The sequence below is a fragment of the Oncorhynchus masou genome, chromosome 2 (assembly GCF_036934945.1).
Source record: "Oncorhynchus masou masou isolate Uvic2021 chromosome 2, UVic_Omas_1.1, whole genome shotgun sequence".
Taxonomy (NCBI): domain Eukaryota; kingdom Metazoa; phylum Chordata; class Actinopteri; order Salmoniformes; family Salmonidae; genus Oncorhynchus; species Oncorhynchus masou.
Window position 1 is genome coordinate 23,870,535 of NC_088213.1, and position 23,415 is coordinate 23,893,949.

At 46.2% G+C, this 23,415-nt stretch overlaps 1 protein-coding gene across 1 annotated transcript in view; it reads left to right on the forward strand.

Moving 5' to 3' along the window:
* Positions 1–23,415, forward strand: part of LOC135557182 (chromodomain-helicase-DNA-binding protein 9-like) — a 128,953-nt gene that overhangs the window by 89,359 nt on the left and 16,179 nt on the right. Inside the window, 12 exon segments of the mRNA XM_064990390.1 lie at positions 1,169–1,345; positions 1,676–1,819; positions 6,530–6,628; positions 6,777–6,933; positions 13,680–13,890; positions 15,175–15,370; positions 16,258–16,431; positions 19,743–19,928; positions 20,163–20,273; positions 20,398–20,594; positions 22,273–22,472; positions 22,666–22,825. Of these exon segments, the coding sequence (XP_064846462.1) occupies positions 1,169–1,345; positions 1,676–1,819; positions 6,530–6,628; positions 6,777–6,933; positions 13,680–13,890; positions 15,175–15,370; positions 16,258–16,431; positions 19,743–19,928; positions 20,163–20,273; positions 20,398–20,594; positions 22,273–22,472; positions 22,666–22,825 (2,012 nt within the window).

Consider the following 23,415-nt stretch of genomic DNA (forward strand, 5'->3'; position numbering starts at 1 on the left):
GAACAGGAGATCATGTGATGCACATCATTAGCTGTGAAAGATGAAGTGAATCTCAGGTGTCTCTCTGTTCCATTAAAGTAATGACAGTATTTGTATCAGGGAATAGTGACATGACATCAGAGATACTCAGTCGGACAATGAGATTTGTCCAAGGAGAGCTTGCAGGCCACATAATGAGAGAGAGATACTGAGATTGAGTAGCATGACTGTCATGTTCCAGCATGCCTAGTCACCTTACCCATAGACATATCTACCCCTAATGATCCAGTATCCCTTCACATTGTAAATATGCTACTGGAACCGTGTTCTTCTTATATCTTATCTTGTGTGTTTTTATTCTACCTTGTTATCTTTAGTATTACATTGTTATTGATTACTGCATTGTTGGGCCTTTCACTGTACTTGTGCATGTGACGTTAAAGCTTGAAACTTGAAAGCAGGACACAATTTAAAGGCACATGAGAAGGGTTTGAAGGGTGGCACATGTCAGGCGGTAGCCCTGGGAAAATGTTTTTTCTGCAGTTGTTGGCAGAGTAATGTGGAATGACAGACAGTGGTTAGGAGATCTTAGTATGCAAATGTAACAGGGAGGAAGGGGAAAGAACGGAAGAGGAAGGAGTGGAAAGAGGAGCTGCCACCAGGCTGTCTCACTGTAAGACTGTGATACCACAGAGCTTATTCTTACATCATGGCTCACCCCTTAACACACAGGGAATCACCTTAACACAGGGGCTGCAAGGTACCCTAGTGGTTAGAGCGTTGGACTAGTAATCGGAAGGTTGTAAGTTCAAACCCCCGAGCTGACATGGTGCAAATCTGGTGTTCTACCTCTGAACAGGCAGTTAACTCACTGTTCCTAGGCTGTCATTGAAAATAAAAATTTGTTCTCAACTGACTTGCCTAGTTAAAAAAAGGTTAAAAAAATTGAACACAGGGAGTTGCCTTAATACACAGGGAATCACCTTAACACACAGGGAATCACACACACTGCACAGGATGTCTCACTAGATATGAGAATAGTTTATTTCTCAAGGACCATCTTTATATTGTATTCTCAAATGATTGAAATCACTGATATTTCTTTACAAGGCATCTCAACCATTGAGAATGAGAAGAGCTGAATGAGTTGTATTGACTCCCTGTGCATTTCTTCCTGGTTTCCCTCCAGGGTCGTGTGGTGCGGGGAGCCTACAAGTTCAACGCCCTCATCACCACCTTTGAGATGATCCTGGGCGGCTGTCCAGAGCTCAACGCCATCGAGTGGCGCTGCGTCATCATCGATGAGGCCCATCGCCTCAAGAACAAGAACTGCAAGCTGCTAGAGGGCTTCAAGCTCATGAATCTGGTATGTCCAAGTCACTGAGCATAATGTAGGGCAGAACTGAGCAAAGGGCAGAAATGCAGCCATTACAGCTTGAATGTTTGAGATCCTGGGCCTAGTGTGTCTCCAATCAGTACCTTGTTGGTGTGTGGAGAGAAGCAGTGAAACGTGCCCTAATGGTAACCATCACTGTACACCAATCTGGTTGGATCTTAAGATTGTTTGTGATTGAGGTCTCCCCTCTCTCTGTAGTTGTGTTCAGTGGAGGCACAGCTTGTTGGTTGGAGTTCCTATGCTGTGTGTCTTGTATTGTTTCTAACTCACATCTCTCTCTTCCCTCTCCTCTCTCTCCAGGAACACAAAGCTCTCCTGACAGGGACCCCCCTCCAGAACACAGTAGAGGAGCTGTTCAGTCTGCTGCACTTCCTGGAGCCTCAAAGCTTCCCCTCAGAGAATACCTTCATGCTGGAGTTTGGAGACCTCAAGACTGAGGAGCAGGTGAGGCTGTGTGATTCTATCATGTGGTTGTTGGGTTCGTATCAAGTGTGTCGCTGTCAGTGTGAGTGTGTGAGTATTATGTTGTTGGGTTCCTATCAACAAAGTGTGTATGTGAGAAATACTGTGTGTTATAGTTTAGTCTCTGTCTGTTTACCTGTGTGTGAGTGTGTCCTTTACCATCACTGATCATAATGAATATGATTATTAATACAGAAGCTAATTTGTTTTCATATGGTGTCAGGGGACATGAGTGTGTTTTCCCCACTCACCCCACCTGGTGTTTGAACAGTGTGTCAGTGTGTGGAGATAATGATCCTGTTGGTACAGATGGGACTCTGAAGGAGAATAGAGCTCTCACACACACACACACACACACACATGCACAGACAGACAGACAGACAGTGCTGTTTTGGTAAGTTATGTTATGTTAAAGGCCCTTTAGCATTATGCTGATGTAATTACAGTTATTTAGAACCCCTATTATCAACCTCATGGACTTCATCAGTCAAATCAAATCAAATTTTTATTTGTCACATACACATGGTTAGCAGATGTTAATGCGAGTGTAGCGAAATGCTTGTGCTTCTAGTTCCGACAATGCAGTAATAACCAACAAGTAATCTAACTAACAATTCCTAATCTACTGTCTTATACACAGTGTAAGGGGATAAAGAATATGTACATAAGGATATATGAGTGAGTGATGGTACAGAGCAGCATAGGCAAGATACAGTAGATGGTATCGAGTACAGTATATACATGTGAGATGAGTATGTAAACAAAGTGGCATAGTTAAAGTGGCTAGTGATACATGTATTACATAAGGATGCAGTCGATGATATAGAGTACAGTATATAGGTATGCATATGAGATGAATAATGTAGGGTAAGTAACATTATATAAGGTAGCATTGTTTAAAGTGGCTAGTGATATATTTACAACATTTCCCATCAATTCCCATTATTAAAGTGGCTGGAGTTGAGTCAGTGTCAGTGTGTAGGCAGCAGTCACTCAATGTTAGTGGTGGCTGTTTAACAGTCTGATGGCCTTGAGATAGAAGCTGTTTTTCAGTCTCTCGGTCCCAGCTTTGATGCACCTGTACTGACCTCGCCTTCTGGATGATAGCGGGGTGAACAGGCAGTGGCTCGGGTGGTAGATGTCCTTGATGATCTTTATGGCCTTCTTGTAACATCGGGTGGTGTAGGTGTCCTGGAGGGCAGGTAGTTTGCCCCCGATGATGCGTTGTGCAGACCTCACTACCCTCTGGAGAGCCTTACGGTTGAGGGCGGAGCAGTTGCCGTACCAGGCGGTGATACAGCCCGCCAGGATGCTCTCGATTGTGCCTCTGTAGAAGTTTGTGAGTGCTTTTGGTGACAAGCCGAATTTCTTCAGCCTCCTGAGGTTGAAGAGGCGCTGCTGTGCCTTCTTCACGATGCTGTCTGTGTGAGTGGACCAATTCAGTTTGTCTGTAATGTGTATGCCGAGGAACTTAAAACTTGCTACTCTCTCCACTACTGTTCCATCGATGTGGATAGGGGGGTGTTCCCTCTGCTGTTTCCTGAAGTCCACAATCATCTCCTTAGTTTTGTTGACGTTGAGTGTGAGGTTATTTTCCTGACACCACACTCCGAGGGCCCTCACCTCCTCCCTGTAGGCCGTCTCGTCGTTGTTGGTAATCAAGCCTACCACTGTTGTGTCGTCCGCAAACTTGATGATTGAGTTGGAGGCGTGCGTGGCCACGCAGTCGTGGGTGAACAGGGAGTACAGGAGAGGGCTCAGAACGCACCCTTGTGGGGCCCCAGTGTTGAGGATCAGCGGGGAGGAGATGTTGTTACCTACCCTCACCACCTGGGGCGGCCCGTCAGGAAGTCCAGTACCCAGTTGCACAGGGCGGGGTCGAGACCCAGGGTCTCGAGCTTGATGACGAGCTTGGAGGGTACTATGGTGTTGAATGCCGAGCTGTAGTCGATGAACAGCATTCTCACATAGGTATTCCTCTTGTCCAGATGGGTTAGGGCAGTGTGCAGTGTGGTTGAGATTGCATCGTCTGTGGACCTATTTGAGCGGTAAGCAAATTGGAGTGGGTCTAGGGAGTCAGGTAGGGTGGAGGTGATATGGTCCTTGACTAGTCTCGCAAAGCTCTTCATGATGACGGAAGTGAGTGCTACGGGGCGGTAGTCGTTTAGCTCAGTTACCTTAGCTTTCTTGGGAACAGGAACGATGGTGGCCCTCGTGAAGCATGTGGGAACAGCAGACTGGTATAGGGATTGATTGAATATGTCCGTAAACACACCAGCCAGCTGGTCTGCGCATGCTCTGAGGGCGCGGCTGGGGATGCCGTCTGGGCCTGCAGCCTTGCGAGGGTTAACACGTTTAAATGTTTTACTCACCTCGGCTGCAGTGAAGGAGAGACCGCATTTTTCCGTTGCAGGCAGTGTCAGTGGCAGGCAGTGTCAGTCTGTTAAGTGTGAAAAATCCAGCAGCGTTTCAGTTATTGACACACTCAAAAACGGGTGTTCCTGGCATCTACTACCACACCCCGTTCAAAGGCACTTAAATATTTTGTCTTGCCCATTCACTGGATGAAGGAAAGGAGATAGGTTAAATAAGGATTTCTAACTTGTTCCTAATGTTTTGTACACTCAGTGTATTGTACTGGGTTGACAATCATAGTACCACTGACCGGCCCATGGTCAATCCCTCTTAATCCTGCTAATCCTTCAGCACCTCTGGTTAAAATCATGTGTGTGTGGGTGCGTGTGTGGGTGCATGTGTGGGTGCGTGTGTGTGTGTGGGTGAGTATGTGGGTGAGTGTGTCGGTGCGTGTATGTGCGTGTGTGGGTGCGTGTGTGGATGCGTGTGTGGGTGCGTGTGTGGGTGTATGTGTGGGTGAGTGTGTGGGTGAGTGTGTGTGTGGGTGAGTGTGGGTGCATGTATGTGTGGGTGAGTGTGTGGGTGCGTGTATGTGCGTGTGTGGGTGCGTGTGTGGGTGCGTGTGTGGGTGTGTGTGTGGGTGAGTGTGTGGGTGTGTGGGTGCATGAATGTGTGGGTGAGTGTGTAGGTGCGTGTGTGGGTGTGTGTGTGGGTGCGTGGGTGGGTGCGTGTGTGTGTGTGTGTGGGTGCGTGTGTGGGTGCGTGTGTGGGTGTGTGTGTGGGTGCGTGTGTGGGTGCGTGTGTGAGTGCGTGTGTGTGGGTGCGTGTGTGGGTGCGTGTGTGGGTGCGTGTGTGTGTGAGTGTGTGGGTGCGTGTGTGGGTGTGTGTGTGTGTGGGTGCGTGTGTGTGGGTGTGAGTGTGTAGGTGCGTGTGTGGGTGGGTGTGTGTGTGGGTGTATGTGTGGGTGAGTGTGTGTGTGGGTGAGTGTGTGGGTGCATGTATGTGTGGGTGAGTGTGTGGGTGCGTGTATGTGCGTGTGTGGGTGTGTGTGTGTGGGTGCGTGTGTGGGTGGGTGCGTGCGTGTGTGGGTGCGTGTGTGGGTGCGTGTGTGGTGTGTGGGTGTGTGTGTGGGTGAGTGTGTGGGTGCGTGTGTGGGTGAGTGTGTGGGTGCATGTATGTGTGGGTGAGTGTGTGTGTGGGTGCGTGTATGTGCGTGTGTGGGTGCGTGTGTGGGTGTGTGTGTGAGTGCGTGTGTGGGTGCGTGTGTGGGTGCGTGTGTGAGTGCGTGTGTGGGTGCGTGTGTGGGTGCGTGTGTGAGTGTGTGGGTGCGTGTGGGTGTGTGGGTGAGTGTGTGGGTGCGTGTGTGTGTGGGTGTGAGTGTGTAGGTGCGTGTGTGTGTGTGGGTGGGTGTGAGTGTGTAGGTGCGTGTGTGGGTGCGTGTGTGGGTGAGTGTGGAGGTGCGTGTGTGTGTGTGTGTGCGTGTGTGGGTGTGTGTGTGGGTGAGTGTGTGGGTGCGTGTGTGGGTGAGTGTGGGTGCATGTATGTGTGGGTGAGTGTGTGTGTGGGTGCGTGTATGTGCGTGTGTGGGTGCGTGTGTGGGTGTGTGTGTGTGTGTGTGGGTGCGTGTGTGGGTGCGTGTGTGGGTGCGTGTGTGGGTGTGTGGTGGGTGGAGGTGTGTGTGTGTGTGTGTGTGGGTGTGAGTGTGGGTGCGTGTGTGTGGTGGGTGGGTGTGAGTGTGTGTGGTGCGTGTGTGGGTGTGTGTGTGTGTGTGGGTGCGTGGGGGTGGGTGTGTGTAGGTGCGTGTGTGGGTGGTGTGAGTGTGTGGGTGTGTGTGTGGGTGCGTGGGTGTGAGTGTGTAGGTGCGTGTGTGGGTGCGTGTGAGTGTGTAGGTGCGTGTGTGGGTGGGTGTGTGTGTGGGTGCGTGGGTGTGAGTGTGTAGGTGCGTGTGTGGGTGGGTGTGTGTGTGGGTGCGTGTGTGTGTGGGTGTGTGTGTGGGTGCGTGTGAGTGTGTAGGTGCGTGTGTGGGTGGGTGGGTGGGTGTGTGTGTGGGTGGGTGGGTGCGTGTGTGGGTGGGTGGGTGGTGGGTGGGTGTGTGTGTGGGTGGGTGTGTGTGTGGGTGGGTGTGTGTGTGGGTGCGTGTGTGGGTGGGTGGGTGCATAAAAGAGTGCGTTTCCATTCCAGACTCTCCACATGTTAACCTGTATCTTCCATCTCTCTGTATCCGTCTCTCTGTGTCTCAGGTCAAAAAGCTTCACATATTACTGTAAACTGTGTCTGTGTGTATGTGTGCGTATGCATGTGTCCATATATGAACATGCATATCTCGGTCTCTCTCAGGTCCAGAAGTTGCAGGCCATCCTGAAGCCCATGATGCTGCGTCGTCTCAAGGAGGACGTGGAGAAGAAGCTGGCTCCTAAGGAGGAAACCATCATTGAGGTGTGTGTGTGTGTGTGTGTGCGTTGTGTGTGTGTGTGTGTGTTTGAGATTGAGTATTTGTGTTTTATTTGTTTTTTTTGTTTTGCTGACTGATGTGGTTTCTGTGTATTGTCCTATATAATTGAATGTTTCTATATAATGTGGTCAGGTTGAGCTGACCAACATCCAGAAGAAGTACTACAGAGCCATCCTAGAGAAGAACTTCTCCTTCCTGTCTAAAGGAGTCGGCCAGGCCAACGTCCCCAACCTGGTCAACACCATGATGGAGCTGAGGAAGTGTTGCAACCACCCCTACCTCATTAAAGGTACAGTGATATTGCTACAATCTAGGTTGTGGAACGCTGTATGTAGCCTCTTGATATATGGAAGGACAGTGTATGCCGTGTGGGGAAGGCTGATTTGGGTCATTCCCGTCCATACCGGTAGTAAAGAGCTCTATAGCAGCCCCGGGGCAGAATGAAAACCTGAGATGTCCTCATTCCTCACTATCTTTCCCTATGGCGCTGTCTGTTTCTCTCACCCACCCTCTCTACTCCTCCCTCCATCTTTCTCCGAACTGTGTCAGAATAGAGAAAGCAGGCCAGGAGGTTGAGGCTCTGGAACAGATAATGGACTAACTTCACATCTCCCTCCGTTCATCCCACATCCAAAAGCTGCTGTGTTGGTCTATTGCTCTCCCTCTTCCCTGCCCTCCTTACCATAGCTGTAATATATTTATGTCACTGGTGTACTTGTGCTCTGGTTAATCTGGTTAATCACAGTGCTCTCATACAAGGCCAGCCTAGTGAACTTTTGGCCTGTGGTTTGACAGATGCTTCTGTGTGTGTGTGTGTGTGTGTGTGTGTGTGTGTGTGTGTGTGTGTGTGTGTGTGTGTGTGTGTGTGTGTGTGTGTGTGTGAGTTTTAGTGAGGGCTAGGACAACTAAAGGATCAGCTTTAGAGTTGATAAACTGCCAAACGGAAATATGAAAGGCTTTCTAATTAAGCAGTAAGTCACAAGGGGGTGTGGAATATGTGCTCCTGAGTGGCGCAGCAGTCTAAGACACTGTGTCTCAATGCTAGAGGCATCACTACAGACACCCTGGTTCTGATACAGGCTGTATCACAACCGGCCGTGATTGGGAGTCCCATAGGGCAGAACACAATTGGTCCAGCGTCATCCGGGTTTGACCAGTGTAGGCCGTCATTGTAAGTAAGAATTTGTTTTTAACTGAACTAAATAAAGGTTAAATAGATTTAAAAAACACTGGTAACCAGTTTATAATAGCAATAAGGCACCTCAGGGGTTTGTGGTATACGGCCAATATACCACGGTCGTGCCTAAGAACAGACTTTAGCTGTGGTATACGGCCAATATACCACGGTCGTGCCTAAGAACAGACTTTAGCTGTGGTATATTGGCCATGTACCACAAACCCAAAGTGCCCTATTGCTACTGTGAACTGGTTACCAACGTAATTCGAATGGTAAAATAAAAAAATCATACCCGTGTTTTAAGGTCTGATATACCACAGATGTCTGCCAATCAGCATTCAGGGCTGAAAGTACCCAGTTTATAATATCCACTCGTTTGTAGTATGTCAAATCAAAAAAATGGGTTGTTAGACTTAATAAGCATTATAGAAGTCCTAACTTTCATATTGTCTTTGACCTGCATACAGATTAGTGTAATTATGGGACCTTTCTTCATCAAATCACATTATTTGTCACGTGCACCGAATACAGCAGGTGTTGACCTTACAGTGAAATGCTTACTTACAGGCTCTAAACAATAGTGCAAAAAAGGTATTAGGTGAACAATAGGTAAGTAAAGAAATAAAAACAACAGTAAAAAGACAGTGATGGCGGGTGGTGGTTGGCGGGACACAATTCAGATAGTCCGGTTAGCCAATGTGCGGGAGCACTGGTTGGTCTGGCCAATGGAGGTAGTATGTACATGAATGTATAGTTAAAGTGACTATGCATATATGATAAACAGAGTAGCAGCAGCGTAAAAGATGGGTGGGGTGGGGGGGCACACAGTGCAAATAGTCTGGGTCGCCATTTGATTACCTATTCAGGAGTCGTCTTATGGCTTGGGGGTAAAAACTGTCCTAGACTTTGCACTCCGGTACCGCTTGCAATGCAGTAGTAGAGAACAGTCTATGCCTGGGCTGGCTGGGGTCTTTGACAATTTTTAGGGCCTTCCTCTGACACCACCTGGTGTAGAGGTCCTGGATGGCAGGCAGTTTAGCCCCAGTGATGTACTGGGCCGTACGCACTACCCTCTGTAGCGACTTGCGGTCGGAGGCCGAGCAATTGCCGTACCAGGCAGTGATGCAACCAGTCAGGATGCTCTCGATGTTGCAGCTGTCTAAATCTTTTTAGTTTCCTGAGTGGGAATAGGCTTTGTCGTGCCCTCTTCACGACTGTCTTGGTGTGTTTGGACCATTCTAGTTTGTTGGTGATGTGGACACCAAGGAACTTGAAGCTCTCAACCTGCTCCACTACAGCCCCGTCGATGAGAATGTGGACGTGCTTGGTCCTCCTTTTCCTGTAGTCCACAATCATCTCCTTAGTCTTGTGTCGTGACATTGTATTAGTTAATGTGACGACTGTTTATCGAATGATTAAAAGTTTCTAATTGCGTGATTAACTGAATCAAGCAATTATTAACTCATTAACCTGGGGCACCATGGGAAATCGAGTTTTTATTGAGTTTCTATTTCCCAAATTAACTCAAAGAATATCAGAATATCGATTTTACAACAGCCGCTAATTAACCAGTAACCTCTACAATCTCGTTCTGATCGTCGTATAGCCCGTGAATCTGCACGTACCCGGGTCTCACCAATGAGTTCGTACCACACCAATCTTAGTTGAATATTTATTTACTAAAAAGCTAAAAGGATGATAAAAGATATACATATACAAAACACATTATAGTCTTAGTCAAACTTAGTCAAACAAGGGCACTGCGTTCATCCACCTCTGGCCTGCTCGCCTCCCTACCACTGAGGTATTACAGTTCCCGCTCAGCCCAGTCAAAACTGTTCGCTGCTCTGGCCCCCCAATGGTGGAACAAACTCCCTCACGACGCCAGGACAGCGGAGTCAATCACCACCTTCCGGAGACACCTGAAACCCCACCTCTTCAAGGAATACCTAGGATAGGATAGGATAAAGTAATCCTTCTCACCCCCCCTTAAATGATTTAGATGCACTATTGTAAAGTGGCTGTTCCACTGGATGTCAGAAGGTGAATTCACCAATTTGTAAGTCGCTCTGGATAAGAGCGTCTGCTAAATGACTTAAATGTAAATGTAATAGTCTATTAATTAGAACTTAGTATAACAGGCCAACACACTATAGCGCCTGTTACCCAAAATGGGGATTTCAAAGAGAGAGAAAAAGAGAAAGTACACGAGAGAAATATACATTTGGGTGAATTTGTCAGCTATGCTTATTCTAACCCTAGCCTTGCCCCAAACTGCCGCTCTTATGGGTCAGAATATAATGATGTAATTACGTGGGGAAGTTTTTATTTTTTCTTTATTTAACCAGGCAAGTCAGTTAAGAACAAATTCTTATTTTCAATGACGGCCTGGGAACAGTGGGTTAACTGCCTGTTCAGGGGCAGAACGACAGATTTGTACCTTGTCAGCTCGGGGGTTTGAACTCGCAACCTTCCGGTTACTAGTCCAACGCTCTAACCACTAGGCTACCCTGCTACCCTGCAAGTTATCTGTGGATCCTCCACGTGGACCTTTCAGGCTGCTCGATGATGCACTTCTCCTGCGCGCCTTTCTGGTCGTCCTCACGATGTCAGTGTCCTTTTGGCTTAGGAGTCTGTTCCCTCACCCTTGCTATGGAAGGGGTCTTCTGAGGACAGACCGCTCTGTAGCTCAAAGCTCACAGCATAGGAATGAAACCTTTTAGATACCACGATTCGCTGGGATTGGATGCTAAGGGGGTCCGGCTTGAATTCACCCGCTGAGACACAGCTACTCATCCGTAGCTTGGGTAGAAAAATATTTATTTGTCTTCAAACTTGTGTTGCGTTCTGGGTTCGTTGACTTTTTAGACCTTGGCTGCAGCTTGGGTCACGTAGTCTTCTCTGGAAATTCTTTACTCACAGGTTTTATACCCTTGGGTCAGAAGTGGGCGTAACCGCCTTTAGGGCAATTCTCTGGGCGTACCAAGTTAAGAGGGCAAGGTCTAGATTTTACTCAAATCCAATTTTAGACAACTAACTTCACATTTCATCTTCCCCAAAACATTCTCTTTGATTTGGATATTTTCCATACAACGTACAATGTATAAACATCAAACATATACTAGGAAAACTCTTCACGTTACAATGTTTTCGTAATAACGTCATCTATTAACCTTTAATAACAAAACAAAAATGACATACATTTCATATTCCATCTATCGTCATGACCACCGTTGTGGCTGACGGAAACCATTGTTCCAAAGTCCCTTTATTTCATGTTTAATGTTCTGAGGCTGGTTCTCCATAGTAACAGGACAAAGGAATTTGGGGCGTGAGGGGTCATAAAACCCCCACATCTTCAGACCCCTAGATCTTTCCTCCTCTGTTGGGGTTGAGAGATAAGCTGAAGGGTTGTGGTCTCCTGTAACCTGACCTGATCAGGACAGTCATGACACTTGGTTACGTTGAGGAATAGGTTGTTTTTCTGGCACCACCGGCCAGGTTTCTGACCTTCTCCCTATAGGCTGTCTCGTTGTTGTCAGTGATCAGGCCTACCACTGTTGTGTCGTCTGCAAACTTAATGATGGTGTTGGTATCGTGCCTGGCCATGCAATCGTGGGTGAACAAGGAGTACAGGATGGGACTGAGCACGCACCCCTGGGGAGCTCTAGTGTTGAGGAGCAGCGTGGCAGATGTGTTGTTACCTACCCTCACCACCTGGGGGCGGCCCGTCAGGAAGTCCAGGATCCAGTTGCAGAGGGAGGTGTTTAGTCCCAGGGTCCTTAGCTTAGTGATGAGCTTTGAGGGTACTATGGTGTTGAACGCTGAGCTGTAGTCAATTAATAGCATTCTCACATTGGTGTTCCTTTTGTCCAGGTGGGAAGGGGCATTGTGGAGATTGCATCATCTGGGGATCTGTTTGGGCGGTATGCAAATGTTAGTGGGTCTAGGGTTTCTGGGGTAATGGTGTTGATGTGAGCCATTACCAGCCTTTCAAAGCACTTCATGGCTACGGACATGAGTGCTACGTGTCTTTCTTAATTTAGGCAGGTTGCCTTCATGTTCTTGGGCACAGGGACTATGGTGGTCTGCTTGAAACATGTTGGTATTACAGACTCAATCAGTGACATGTTGAAAATGTCAGTGAAGACACCTGCCAGTTGGTCAGCACATGCCCGGAGCACACGTCCTGGTAATCCACCTGGCCCCACAGCCTAGTGTATGTTGACCTTTTTAAAGGTCTTAGTCACGTCGGCTACAGAGAGCATGATCACGCAGTCGTCCGGAACAGCTGATGCTCTCATGCATGCCTCAGTGTTGCTTGCCTCGAAGCGAGCATAGAAGTGATTTAGCTCATCTGGTAGGCTCGTGTCACTGGGCAGCTCGCGGCTGTGCTTCCCTTTGTAGTCTGTAATAGTTTCCAAGCCCTACCACATAAGACGAGCGTCGAAGCTGGTGTCGTATGATTCAATATTAGCCCTGTATTGAGGCTTTGCCTGTTTGATGGTTCGTCGCACGGCATAGCAGGATTTCTTATAAGCTTCAGGGTTAGAATCCCGCTCCTTGACAGCGGCAGCTCTACCCTTTAGCTCAGTGCGAATGTTGCCTGTAATCCATGGCTTCTGGTCGAGGTGTGTACGTACAGTCACTGTGGGGACGACATCCTCGATGCACTTATTGATAAAGACAGTGACTGATGTGGTGTACTCCTCAATGCCATCGGAAGAATCCGGGAACATGTTCCAGTCTGTGATAGCAAAACAGTCCTGTAGTTTAGCATCTGCTTCATCTGACCATTTCTTTTTAGACAGAGTCACTGGTGCTTCCTGCTTTAATTTTTGCTTGTAAGCAGGAATCAGGAGGATAGAGTTGTGGTCGGATTTACCAAATGGAGGGCGAGGGAGAGCTTTGTACGCATCTCTGTGTGTGGAGTACAGGTGATCTAGAATTTTTTTCCCCTCAGGTTGCACATTTAACATTTTGATATTAGGTAGAACTGATTTAAGTTTCCCTGCTTTAAAGTCTCTGGCCACTAGGAGGACTCACTCTGGGTGAGTGGTTTCCTGTTTGCTTATTTCCTTATACAGCTGACTGAGTGCGGTCTTAGTGCCAGCATCTGTCTGTGGTGGTAAATAAACAGCCACGAAAAGTATAGCTGAATACTCTCTAGGCAAGTAGTGTGGTCTGCAATTTATCACAATATACTCTACTTCAGGCAAGCAAAATCTAGAGACTTCCTTAGATTGCGTCCTGCTTATTGAAGAAAAAATCTTCATCTAATCCGAGGTGAGTGATCGCTGTCCTGATATCCAGAAGCTTTTTTTGCCGTAAGATATGGTTGCAGAAACATTATGTACAAAATAAGTTGCAAATAATGCAAAAAAACACATAATAGCACAATTGGTTGGGCACCTGTAAAACTGCTGCCATTTTTTCCGCCACCATTTTATATCAATGCTGGTTTGTGAGTTCGAGGCAGTGAGCTGTGTGTGTGAACTGTCTCCTTGGTCATTCAGTTGCTTGGTCATTATCCTTCTAACCAGTGACCAGAGAGAGAGTTCCTTGTACCGTCACCTCACTCAGGTCCACACTCTTTTTTCCAGTACCATATTGTACAAAATCTATTCCATGACAGAGTTGCTATTCCTGTCTGTCTTAAAGTAGGTACTGAATATGAACTGCATACATATTAGGTGAAAATGGTAGCATGGTACCAGATTAAGTGTCATCCAGTCTTTTCCCAATAGAAGCCAAACTCTAGTGGCAACAGCATTAGACGGGGGCCCGCCCTTCTTGTACAATTGCAGCAGAAACACTGATACCATCACTGACTTTATTTGCCTGTCCATTTCTCCCAGGTGCTGAGGAGAAGATCTTGGAGGACTTCCGAGAGGTGTACAGCCCTGTTGCCTTTGATTTCCACCTGCAGGCCATGGTGCAGTCGGCTGGTAAACTGGTCCTCATAGACAAGCTGCTGCCCAAGATGAAGGCCGGGGGACACAAGGTCCTCATCTTCTCCCAGATGGTCCGCTGTCTGGATATCCTGGAGGACTACCTCATCCAGAGAAGGTACTGCTGCCTGCCTCTCTTCTCGCCTTGTATTACTATGCTCCCAAGTACTCCACTCCAATAGAAGCCTGGAAATCAAGGTTCTCTCTCCTCAGATATTTCATATCTTTCAGCTGGGCTGATGCGGAAAAAGACAGGAATCATGCTTGAGAGGGTAATAGACTATGTAATTTCCATTTTTCAGCTCCATTTTCAAAGTGACGTATTTATGGTTTATTATCTGGTGTTAGCGAGCTAGCAGTTTGCAGTGCAGCAAAAGCTGAATCACTCCAGTACTTTCCCTTATTAAATTGAATGTAGTTGAAGAGAAATGTTGAATATCTAAGCATTAGCCTCTCTCTTCAGTGACTGTCTGAGAAAGAGCCTTTTAAAGCCCCCAGTGCTCATCACTCCATAATGCTACCCAGAGCAGGGAGATGATAAAGACTGTGTAACAGAAGCAGAAGAATGTACCAAGACCCTTTCATTCAAGGTCTTAATCTCCTGGCTTAATGAGCTTCCTGTTTGCACGCTAAATGAAAAGGATATTATCCCAGCAGCCCGTCTAAGCTGAGGAAAGCAGGCGACTGGCCTGGTCTGTGTGGTCTCTCTATCTCTTTTCCCTCCCTCTGGATATTTCTGTCCTCTCTCTTCTTCTCCCTCTCGCTATCCTCTCTTGTCTCTCACTATCCCTTGCCTGGCCCTGTGTTCTTTTCCCCTCCATGCTTTTTTCTGGGACTCAAATTTCAAACCAAACCAGTGTAAACACACAAGGCGAGGCGCTCCGCTCAGTGGCTAGGCAAGGCTTAGCCAGGGTTCAGCGGCAGGTCACAGACTCCCTCGGGGCACTCCCACAGCAGACAGAGGGGTCTGGGCGGGTGGAGGGAAGTGGGTCACTGTAGAGGTGAGGTGTGTAAGGTGAAGAAGATGAAGGGTAGGATGTGGGGGAAGGCAGAGGCGAGGCCAGGGCTCCTGGGAAAGAGGCTGCCCGAGAGAGGGGGAGGAAGGATGAAAGGAGGAAGAGAGAGCAAAATAGAGATAGGGGAAAAGAGAGACCGGAATGGAGGAAAGAAGGAGACAACTAGTGAATGTTGTTTGAAAGTGGATGACAAAAACAAATTCCTGGAAATATTGTGTGGCAATTGTAGGCCCCTTAATGCGTGATGGTTGGTGCTACTGTAAAACTCAGTGTCGTACTGTATGTAAATGTTGACCTTCATGATACTTGGATGTGACGCAAGAACATTTGTAATTATGTGTACTAGAAGATCCTACTCCAACCCTGCATGGTCCTGTGTTCCTCAGGTACCTGTATGAGCGTATCGATGGCAGAGTGAGAGGTAACCTCCGTCAGGCAGCTATAGACCGTTTCAGCAAACCAGACTCGGACCGCTTTGTGTTCCTGCTGTGTACCCGGGCTGGAGGTCTGGGCATCAACTTGACTGCTGCTGACACCTGTATTATCTTTGACTCAGACTGGAACCCACAGAACGACCTGCAGGTAAAGACACACACAGACATTTAAAGTGACTTCAGCCTCCACTGTAATACAATTAGCAACGAAGGTGTGGTCACTTTCTATTTCAATTCAGTCAATTCAGGAAGTCCTTGAATTGAGAAGTGTCTTTTATATCCAATTATAATAGTTTAACTTTTTAATTGACACAGCTTGGATAGTCAAATCAAATGTATTTATATAGCCCTTCGTACATCAGCTGATATCTCAAAGTGCTGTACAGAAACCCAGCCTAAAACCTCAAACAGCAAGCAATGCAGGTGTAGAAGCACGGTGGCTAGGAAAAACTCCATAGAAAGGCCAAAACCTCGGAAGAAACCTAGAGAGGAACCAGGCTAGGTGGGGTGGCCAGTCCTCTTCTGGCTGTGCCGGGTGGAGATTATAACAGAACATGGCCAAGATGTTCAAATGTTCATAAATGACCAGCATGGTCCAATAATAATAAGGCAGAACAGTTGAAACTGGAGCAGCAGCACGGCCAGGTGGACTGGGGACAGCAAGGAGTCATCATGTCAGGTAGTCCTGAGGCATGGTCCAAGGGCTCAGGTCCTCCGAGAGAGAGAAAGAAAGAGAGAATTAGAGAGAGCACACTTAAATTCACACAGAACACTGAATAGGACAGGAGAAGTACTCCAGTTATAACAAACTGACCCTAGCCCCCCGACACATAAACTACTGCAGCATAAATACTGGAGGCTGAGATAGTGAAATGTATGTATGCATGACTAAGTCGCTTTGGATGAAAGCGTATGCTAAATGGCATATATTATATTGTTATAGCAGAGCAACGATCTTGATCCTGAAGTTATTTTTATTGGACAAATATAAAATTTTGGGCTGGTCATAACCAAGTAATTTTCTATTATTCTCAGGCCCAGGCTCGCTGCCATAGGATTGGTCAGAACAAGGCGGTGAAGGTGTACCGTCTGATCACCAGGAACTCTTACGAGCGGGAGATGTTTGACCGGGCCAGCCTCAAACTGGGCCTGGACAAGGCTGTGCTGCAGAGCATGAGTGGCAGGGAGAACAGCTTGCCAGGAGGAGGGGTGAGTCTGCTGTGTCCGTCTCACACACACACACACACTCTGCAGCACCTGTATCAGTCCGGTGGATGCTCTATGCATTCGGAAAGTATTCAGACCCCTTGACTTTTTCCACAATTTGTTACCTTTACAGCCTTATTCTAAAATTGATTAAATATTATTTTTTTTCTCAGCAATCTACACTCAATAACCCATAATGACAAAGCAAAAACAGTTTTGTAGAGCTTTTTGCTAATTTTGTACAAATAAAAAACTGAAATACCTTATTTACTTAAGTATTCAGACCATTTGCTATGAGTCTCGAAATTGAGCTCAGGTGCATCCTGTTTCCATTGATCATCTTTGAGATGTCTCTATAACTTGATGGGAGTGGTAAATTCAATTGATTGGACATGATTTGGGAAAAACACACCTCTATATAAGGTCCACAGTTGGTCCACAGCATGTCAGAGCAAAAACCAAGCCAAGATGTCGAAGGAATTGTACGGAGTGATCCGAGACAGGATTGTGTCGAGGCACGGATCTGGGGAAGGGTACCAAAAAATGTCTGCTGCACTGAAGGACCGCAAGAACACAATGGCCTCCATCATTCTTAAATGGTAGACGTTTGGAACCACTAAGACTCTTCCTAGAACTGGCTGCCCGGCCAAACTGAGCAATCGGGGAAGAAGGGTCTTGGGCAGGGAGGTGACCAAGAACCCGATGGTTACTCTGACAGAGCTCTAGAGTTCCTCAGTGGAGATGGGAGAACCTTCCCATCTTTGCAGCACTCCACCAATCTGGCCTTCATGGTAGAGTGGCCTGACGGAAGCCATTCTTCAGTAGAAGCCACATGACATCCCGCTTGGAGTTTGCCTAAAGGCACCTGAAGACTCTCAGGCCATGAGAAACAAGATTCTCTGGTCTGATGAAACCATTATTGAACTCTTTGGTCTGAATGCCAAGCGTCACATCTGGAGGAAACCTGGCACCATCCCTACGGAGAAGCATGGTGGTGACAGCATCATGCTGTGGGGATGTTTTTCAGTGGCAGGGACTGGGATACTAGTCAGGGTCGTGGCAAAGATGAATGGAGCAAAGTACAGAGATCTTCAATTAAAACCTGCATCCAGAGCGCTCAGGACCTCAGACTGGGGCAAAGGTTCACCTCCCAACAGGACAACAACCCTAAGCACACAGCCAAGACAACACAGGAGTGGCTTCGGGACAAGTCTCTGAATGTCCTTGAGTGGCCCAGCCAGAGCTGGACTTGAACCTGATCAAACATTTCTGGAGAGACCTGAAAATAGCTGTGCAGCAACGCTCCCCATCCAACCTGACAGCGCTTGAGAGGAGTTGCAGAGGAGAATCGGAGAAACTCCCCAAATACAACCTTGTAGCGTCATACCCAAGAAGACTTGGCTGTAATTGCTGCCAAAGTGCTTCAACAAAGTACTGAGTAAAGGGTCTGAATACTTTGATAGTCTCAGAGGTCCGTTAAAAGCGCAGAGAGCATCATGAAGAACAAGGAACACCCCAGGCAGGTCCGAGATACTGTTGTGAAGAAGTTTAAGCCGGATTTGGATACAAAAAGATTTCCCAAGCTTTAAACATCCCAAGGAGCACTGTGCAAGCGATAATATTGAAATGAAAGGAGTATCAGACCACTGCAAATCTACCAAGACCTGGCCGTCCCTCTAAACTTTCAGCTTATACAAGGAGAAGACTGATCAGAGATGCAGCCAAGAGGCCCATGATCACTCTGGATGAACTGCAGAGATCTACAGCTGAGGTGGGAGACTCTGTCCATAGGACAACAATCAGTCGTATATTGCACAAATCTGGCCTTTATGGAAGAGTGGCAAGAAGAAAGCCATTTCTTAAAGATATCCATAAAAAGTGTCGTTTAAAGTTTGCCACAAGCCACCTGGGAGACACACCAAACATGTGGAAGAAGGTGCTCTGGTCAGATGAAACCAAAATGTAACTTTTTGACCAACAATGCAACGTTATGTTTGGCGTAAAAGCAGCACAGCTCATCACCCTGAACACCCCATGCCCACTGTCAAACATTGATGGGAAGATGGATGGAGCCAAATACAGGACCATTCTGGAAGAAAACCTGATGGAGTCTGCAAAAGACCTGAGACTGGGACGGAGATTTGTCTTCCAACAAGACAATGATCCAAAACATAAAGCAAAATCTACAATGGAATTGTTCAAAAATAAACATATCCATGTGTTAGATTGGCCAAGTCAAAGTCCAGACCTGAATCCAATCGAGAATCTGTGGAAAGAACTGAAAACTGCTGTTCACAAATGCTCTCCATCCAACCTCACTGAGCTCGAGCTGTTTTGCAAGGAGGAATAGGAAAAAATTCAGTCTCTCGATGTGCAAAACTGATAGAGACATACCCCAAGCGACTTACAGCTGTAATCGCAGCAAAAGGTGGCGCTACAAAGTATTAACTTAAGGGGGCTGAATAATTTTGCACGCCCAATTTTTCAGTTTTTGATTTGTTAAAAAAGTTTGAAATATCCAATAAATGTCGTTCCACTTCATGATTGTGTCCCACTTGTTGTTGATTCTTCACAAAAAAATACAGTTTGAAATCTTTATGTTTGAAGCCTGAAATGTGGCACAAGGTCGCAAAGTTAGAGGGGGCCGAATACTTTCGCAAGGCTCTGTATATTTTTTATATATATATTTGCACAAAAAAAACGTTCTTTGCGTTGTTTTTGCGTCATTATGGGGTATTGTGTGTAGATTGATGATATTATCCATTTTAGAATAAGGCTGTAATGTAACAAAATATGTAAAAAGTCTTGGGGTCGGAATATATTCCCGAAGGCACAAAATGTTAAGTCCATTCTACAAAATGAGAGTGTAGAAAGTGGACTAGTCAATATAATAAACACAGCTTTGAGATATCCTCTTAGTACATCATCAGTGTGTAGGAGGAGCTTAGCTGTTTCTCTCTCTGGATTAACTGGACTATCAGGAAGCAAGTGTTGAGCAGACATTATCACCACCAGTTGCATACTAACACACCATGGGTCAGCTGGGGGTTGCTGCTACTCTTTAAGATTTAAAAAGGTCTGGCATGTGATCCAGTTCAGCTTCAGTTCAACTAACTGTCTCTCTCCTCTGCGTTTCTCACACTAGAGTGTCTGTCTGTTTTTGTGTGGTGTTAATGCGTAGGGATGTGTTATGCACATGTTTGCGTGTACAAGGATGTAATGTGTAAATAGTCCAGTCTGTGATCTACTGTAGTCCATCATCAGTTCCCCTAACACCCTCTCTGTTTCTCCTTCTCCCCCTCCCCTCTCTCCAGCCGACCCAGCAGCAGCTGTCTAAGAAGGAGATTGAGGACCTGCTGAGGAAAGGGGCGTATGGAGCTCTGATGGACGATGAGGATGAGGGGGCCAAGTTCTGTGAGGAGGACATCGACCAGATCCTTCAACGCAGGACCAAGACCATCACCATCGAGTCTGAGGGACGGGGATCTACCTTTGCCAAGGTACCAGTGACTGAAAGAGCACCACACAGTGGTCATTGTTTGAATGTTGCTATCCTTTTCCTTTCTGCATGACGAACAGTAGTAACCAGTGTCTCCTGTCTACTCTCATGTCACTCTTCATCACAGACTCTCAGCTCTGTTAGGAGACTCAGACTTCTCATTGAAGGAGACTCAGGAAGGAACAGTGAATCAGATTAACAAGGTTTAATGTGATATAATGTCTTCTTCTCTCAGGCCAGTTTTGTGGCATCCGGAAACCGCACAGACATTTCTCTGGACGACCCCAACTTCTGGGACAAGTGGGCCAAGAAGGCTGAGATTGACATGGACACTGCCAATGGCAGAGTAAGTAATGCTTTAGTTTAAACACTGAACCTGCTCTTTCTGGGAGATAAGATGAATGCCATGTGTGAATTTGCTACAATAGTATCTGAGTATCTGTGTGTGTTCCTCTCCTATTCCACAACAGAACAGCCTGGTAATTGACACTCCGAGGGTGAGGAAGCAGACCCGACCCTTCAGTGCCACTAAGGACGAGCTGGCAGAGCTGTCAGAGGGGGAGAGTGACAACGAGGACAAGCCCAAGCTCCGCCGGCCCCACGACCGCCTCAACAGCTACGGCAGGACAGAGTGCTTCAGAGTGGAGAAGAACCTACTAGTATACGGGTCAGTGACAGTGATGGGACCACTTGTGTTCTCCTGTGCTCTCCTGTGTTGTCCATCTATATTGTACAGTATTGTGTCTGTACTAAGGCTTTCCTGTGTTGTCCATCTATATTGTAAAGTGTTGTGTCTGTACTGAAGCTCTCCTGTGTTGTCCAGCTGTGTTGTGACTGCACTGAGGTTCTCCTGTGTTGTCCATCTGTATTGTGTGTGTACTAGAGGTCGACCGATTGTGATTTTTCAATACCGATGCCGATTATTGGAGGACCAAAAAAGTCGATACCGATTAATCGGCCAATTTAAAAAAAAATATTTGTAATATTGACAATTACAACAATACTGAATTAACACTTATTTTAACTTAATATAATACATCAACAAAATCAATTTAGCCTCAAGTAGATAATGAAACATGTTCAATTTGGTTTAAATAATGCAAATACAAAGTGTTGGAGAAGAACGTAAAAGTGCAATATGTGCTATGTAAGAAAGCTAACGTTTCAGTTCCTTGCTCAGAACATGAGAACATATGAAAGCTGGTGGTTCCTTTTAACATGAGTTTTCAATATTCCCAGGTAAGAAGTTTTAGGTTGTAGTTTATAGGACTATTTCCCTCTATACCATTTGTATTTCATTAACCTTTGACTATTGGATGTTCTTATAGGCACTTTAGTATTGCCAGTGTAACAGTATAGCTTCCGTCCCTCTCCTCGCTCCTACCTGGGCTTGAACCAGCAACACAACAACAACAGCCGCCATCGAAGCAGCGTTACCCATGTAGAGCAAGGGAAACAACCACCCAAGGCTCAGAGCGAGTGAAGTTTGAATCGCTTTTAGCGCGTGCTAACTAGCCAGCCATTTCACTTCGGTTACACCAGCCTCATCTCGGGAGTTGATAGGTTTGAAGTCATAAACAGCGCAATGCTTGACGCACATCGAAGGGCTGCTGGCAAAAAGCATGAAAGTGCTGTTTGAATGAATGTTTACGCGCCTGCTTCTGCCTACCACCGCTCAGTCAGATACTTAGATGCTTGTATGCTCAGTCAAATTATATGCAACACAGGACACACTAGATAATATCTAGTAATATCATCAACCATGTGTAGTTAACTAGTGATTATGATTGATTGTTTTTTATAAGATAAGTTTAATGCTAGCTAGCAACTTACCTTGGCTTACGGCATTTGCGCAACAGGCAGTCTCCTTGTGGAGTGCAACGAGAGAGAGGCAGGTCATTTTTGCGTAGGACTAGTTAACTGTACGGTTGTAAGATCGAATCCCCCGAGCTGACAAGGTGAAAATCTGTCTTTCTGCCCCTGACCGAGGCAGTTAACCCACCGTTCCTAGGCCGTCATTGAAAATAAAAATGTGTTCTTAACTGACTTGCTTAGTTAAATAAAGATTAAATAAAGGTGTAAAAAAATAAATAATAATAAATAAATAAATAATCGGCAAATCGGCACCCAAAAATACAGATTTCCGATTGTTATGAACTTGAAATAGGCCCTAATTAATCGGCCATTCCGATTAATCGGTCGACATCTAGTCTGTACTGAAGCTCTCCTGTGTTGTCCATCTATATTGTACAGTATTGTGTCTACTGAGGCTCTCCTGTGTTGTCCATCTATATTGTACAGCATTTGTCTCCAGCATTGACCCTCTCCTCTCCTGTGTCGTCCAGGTGGGGTCGTTGGAAGGATATCCTGCTCCATGGTCGTTTTAAGAAGCAGCTGACAGAGCGTGATGTAGAGTCTATCTGCAGAGCCCTTCTGGCCTACTGTCTGGTTCACTACCGCGGTGACGACAAGATCAAGAGCTTCATGTGGGACCTGATCGCCCCCTCCGAGGACGGACAGACCAAGGAACTACAGAACCACCTGGGTACGTTACAAGCTCACAATGACCAAAGCTCAGGGGTCCAAACACAGATTAGAATCTGGTTCCTCTCAAGGAATTCTTCCTTTAAAGGGCATTTCCCCTTACCACTGTGCTATTGGTTTACTGTTAATGTTTATAATGTGGGTTTATAAACCGGTGTCCATAACCACAAATTGTATCTGTGTTCCTCCCTCAGGTCTGTCGACCCCAGTCCCCAGAGGCAGGAAGGGGAAGAAGATGAAGACTCAATCTAGCACGTTTGACATCCAGAAGGCTGAGTGGATCAGGAAGCACAACCCAGAACACATGCTGCAGGACGAGGGATACAAGAAGCACCTCAAACACCACTGCAACAAGTAAGAAGCTACTCTTGGTACTATGGGCCTATAGTATTAAATATATTCAGTACACTTTTAGATTTTTTTTTAATGGTATTGTTGTCTAATAGTTACATTGGAACAAACAACTTGTCTTTGTAAATGTGTCTTAGCTTGGTTTTTATTGATGATGGAAATAAACATAGGTTCTTGTCTCTGTCGTATATAGAGTTGAGGTAAAATTGATGAAATGTCTCATATTTTGTATTTCCCTCAGTTTGCTTCAGTGTATTGACGCTAGCCTGTGTGAAAACATAATTGTATGTTTTTGTCAGTAGCAGAGTTTTGACTCCTGCACATCAACACCACTGTCTGGAATTAAGACAAATTGAAGCAGCCATCTTCTCTATCTAATGACCGTGAATCAGATTATAGATTACACTGCTGAATGATAATCATCTGAATGGGATTTTAACACAAACTAATAGCTGTCATTGATCTTTTATTGACAGATAGAAAAAACAGATTACACTACACTAACAGCCAGGGATTTATTATATTTTATATAAAGCTACATAGATGATGGGAAGAAGAAAACAACTCTTACATCCAATGAAATGGTTTGAAAT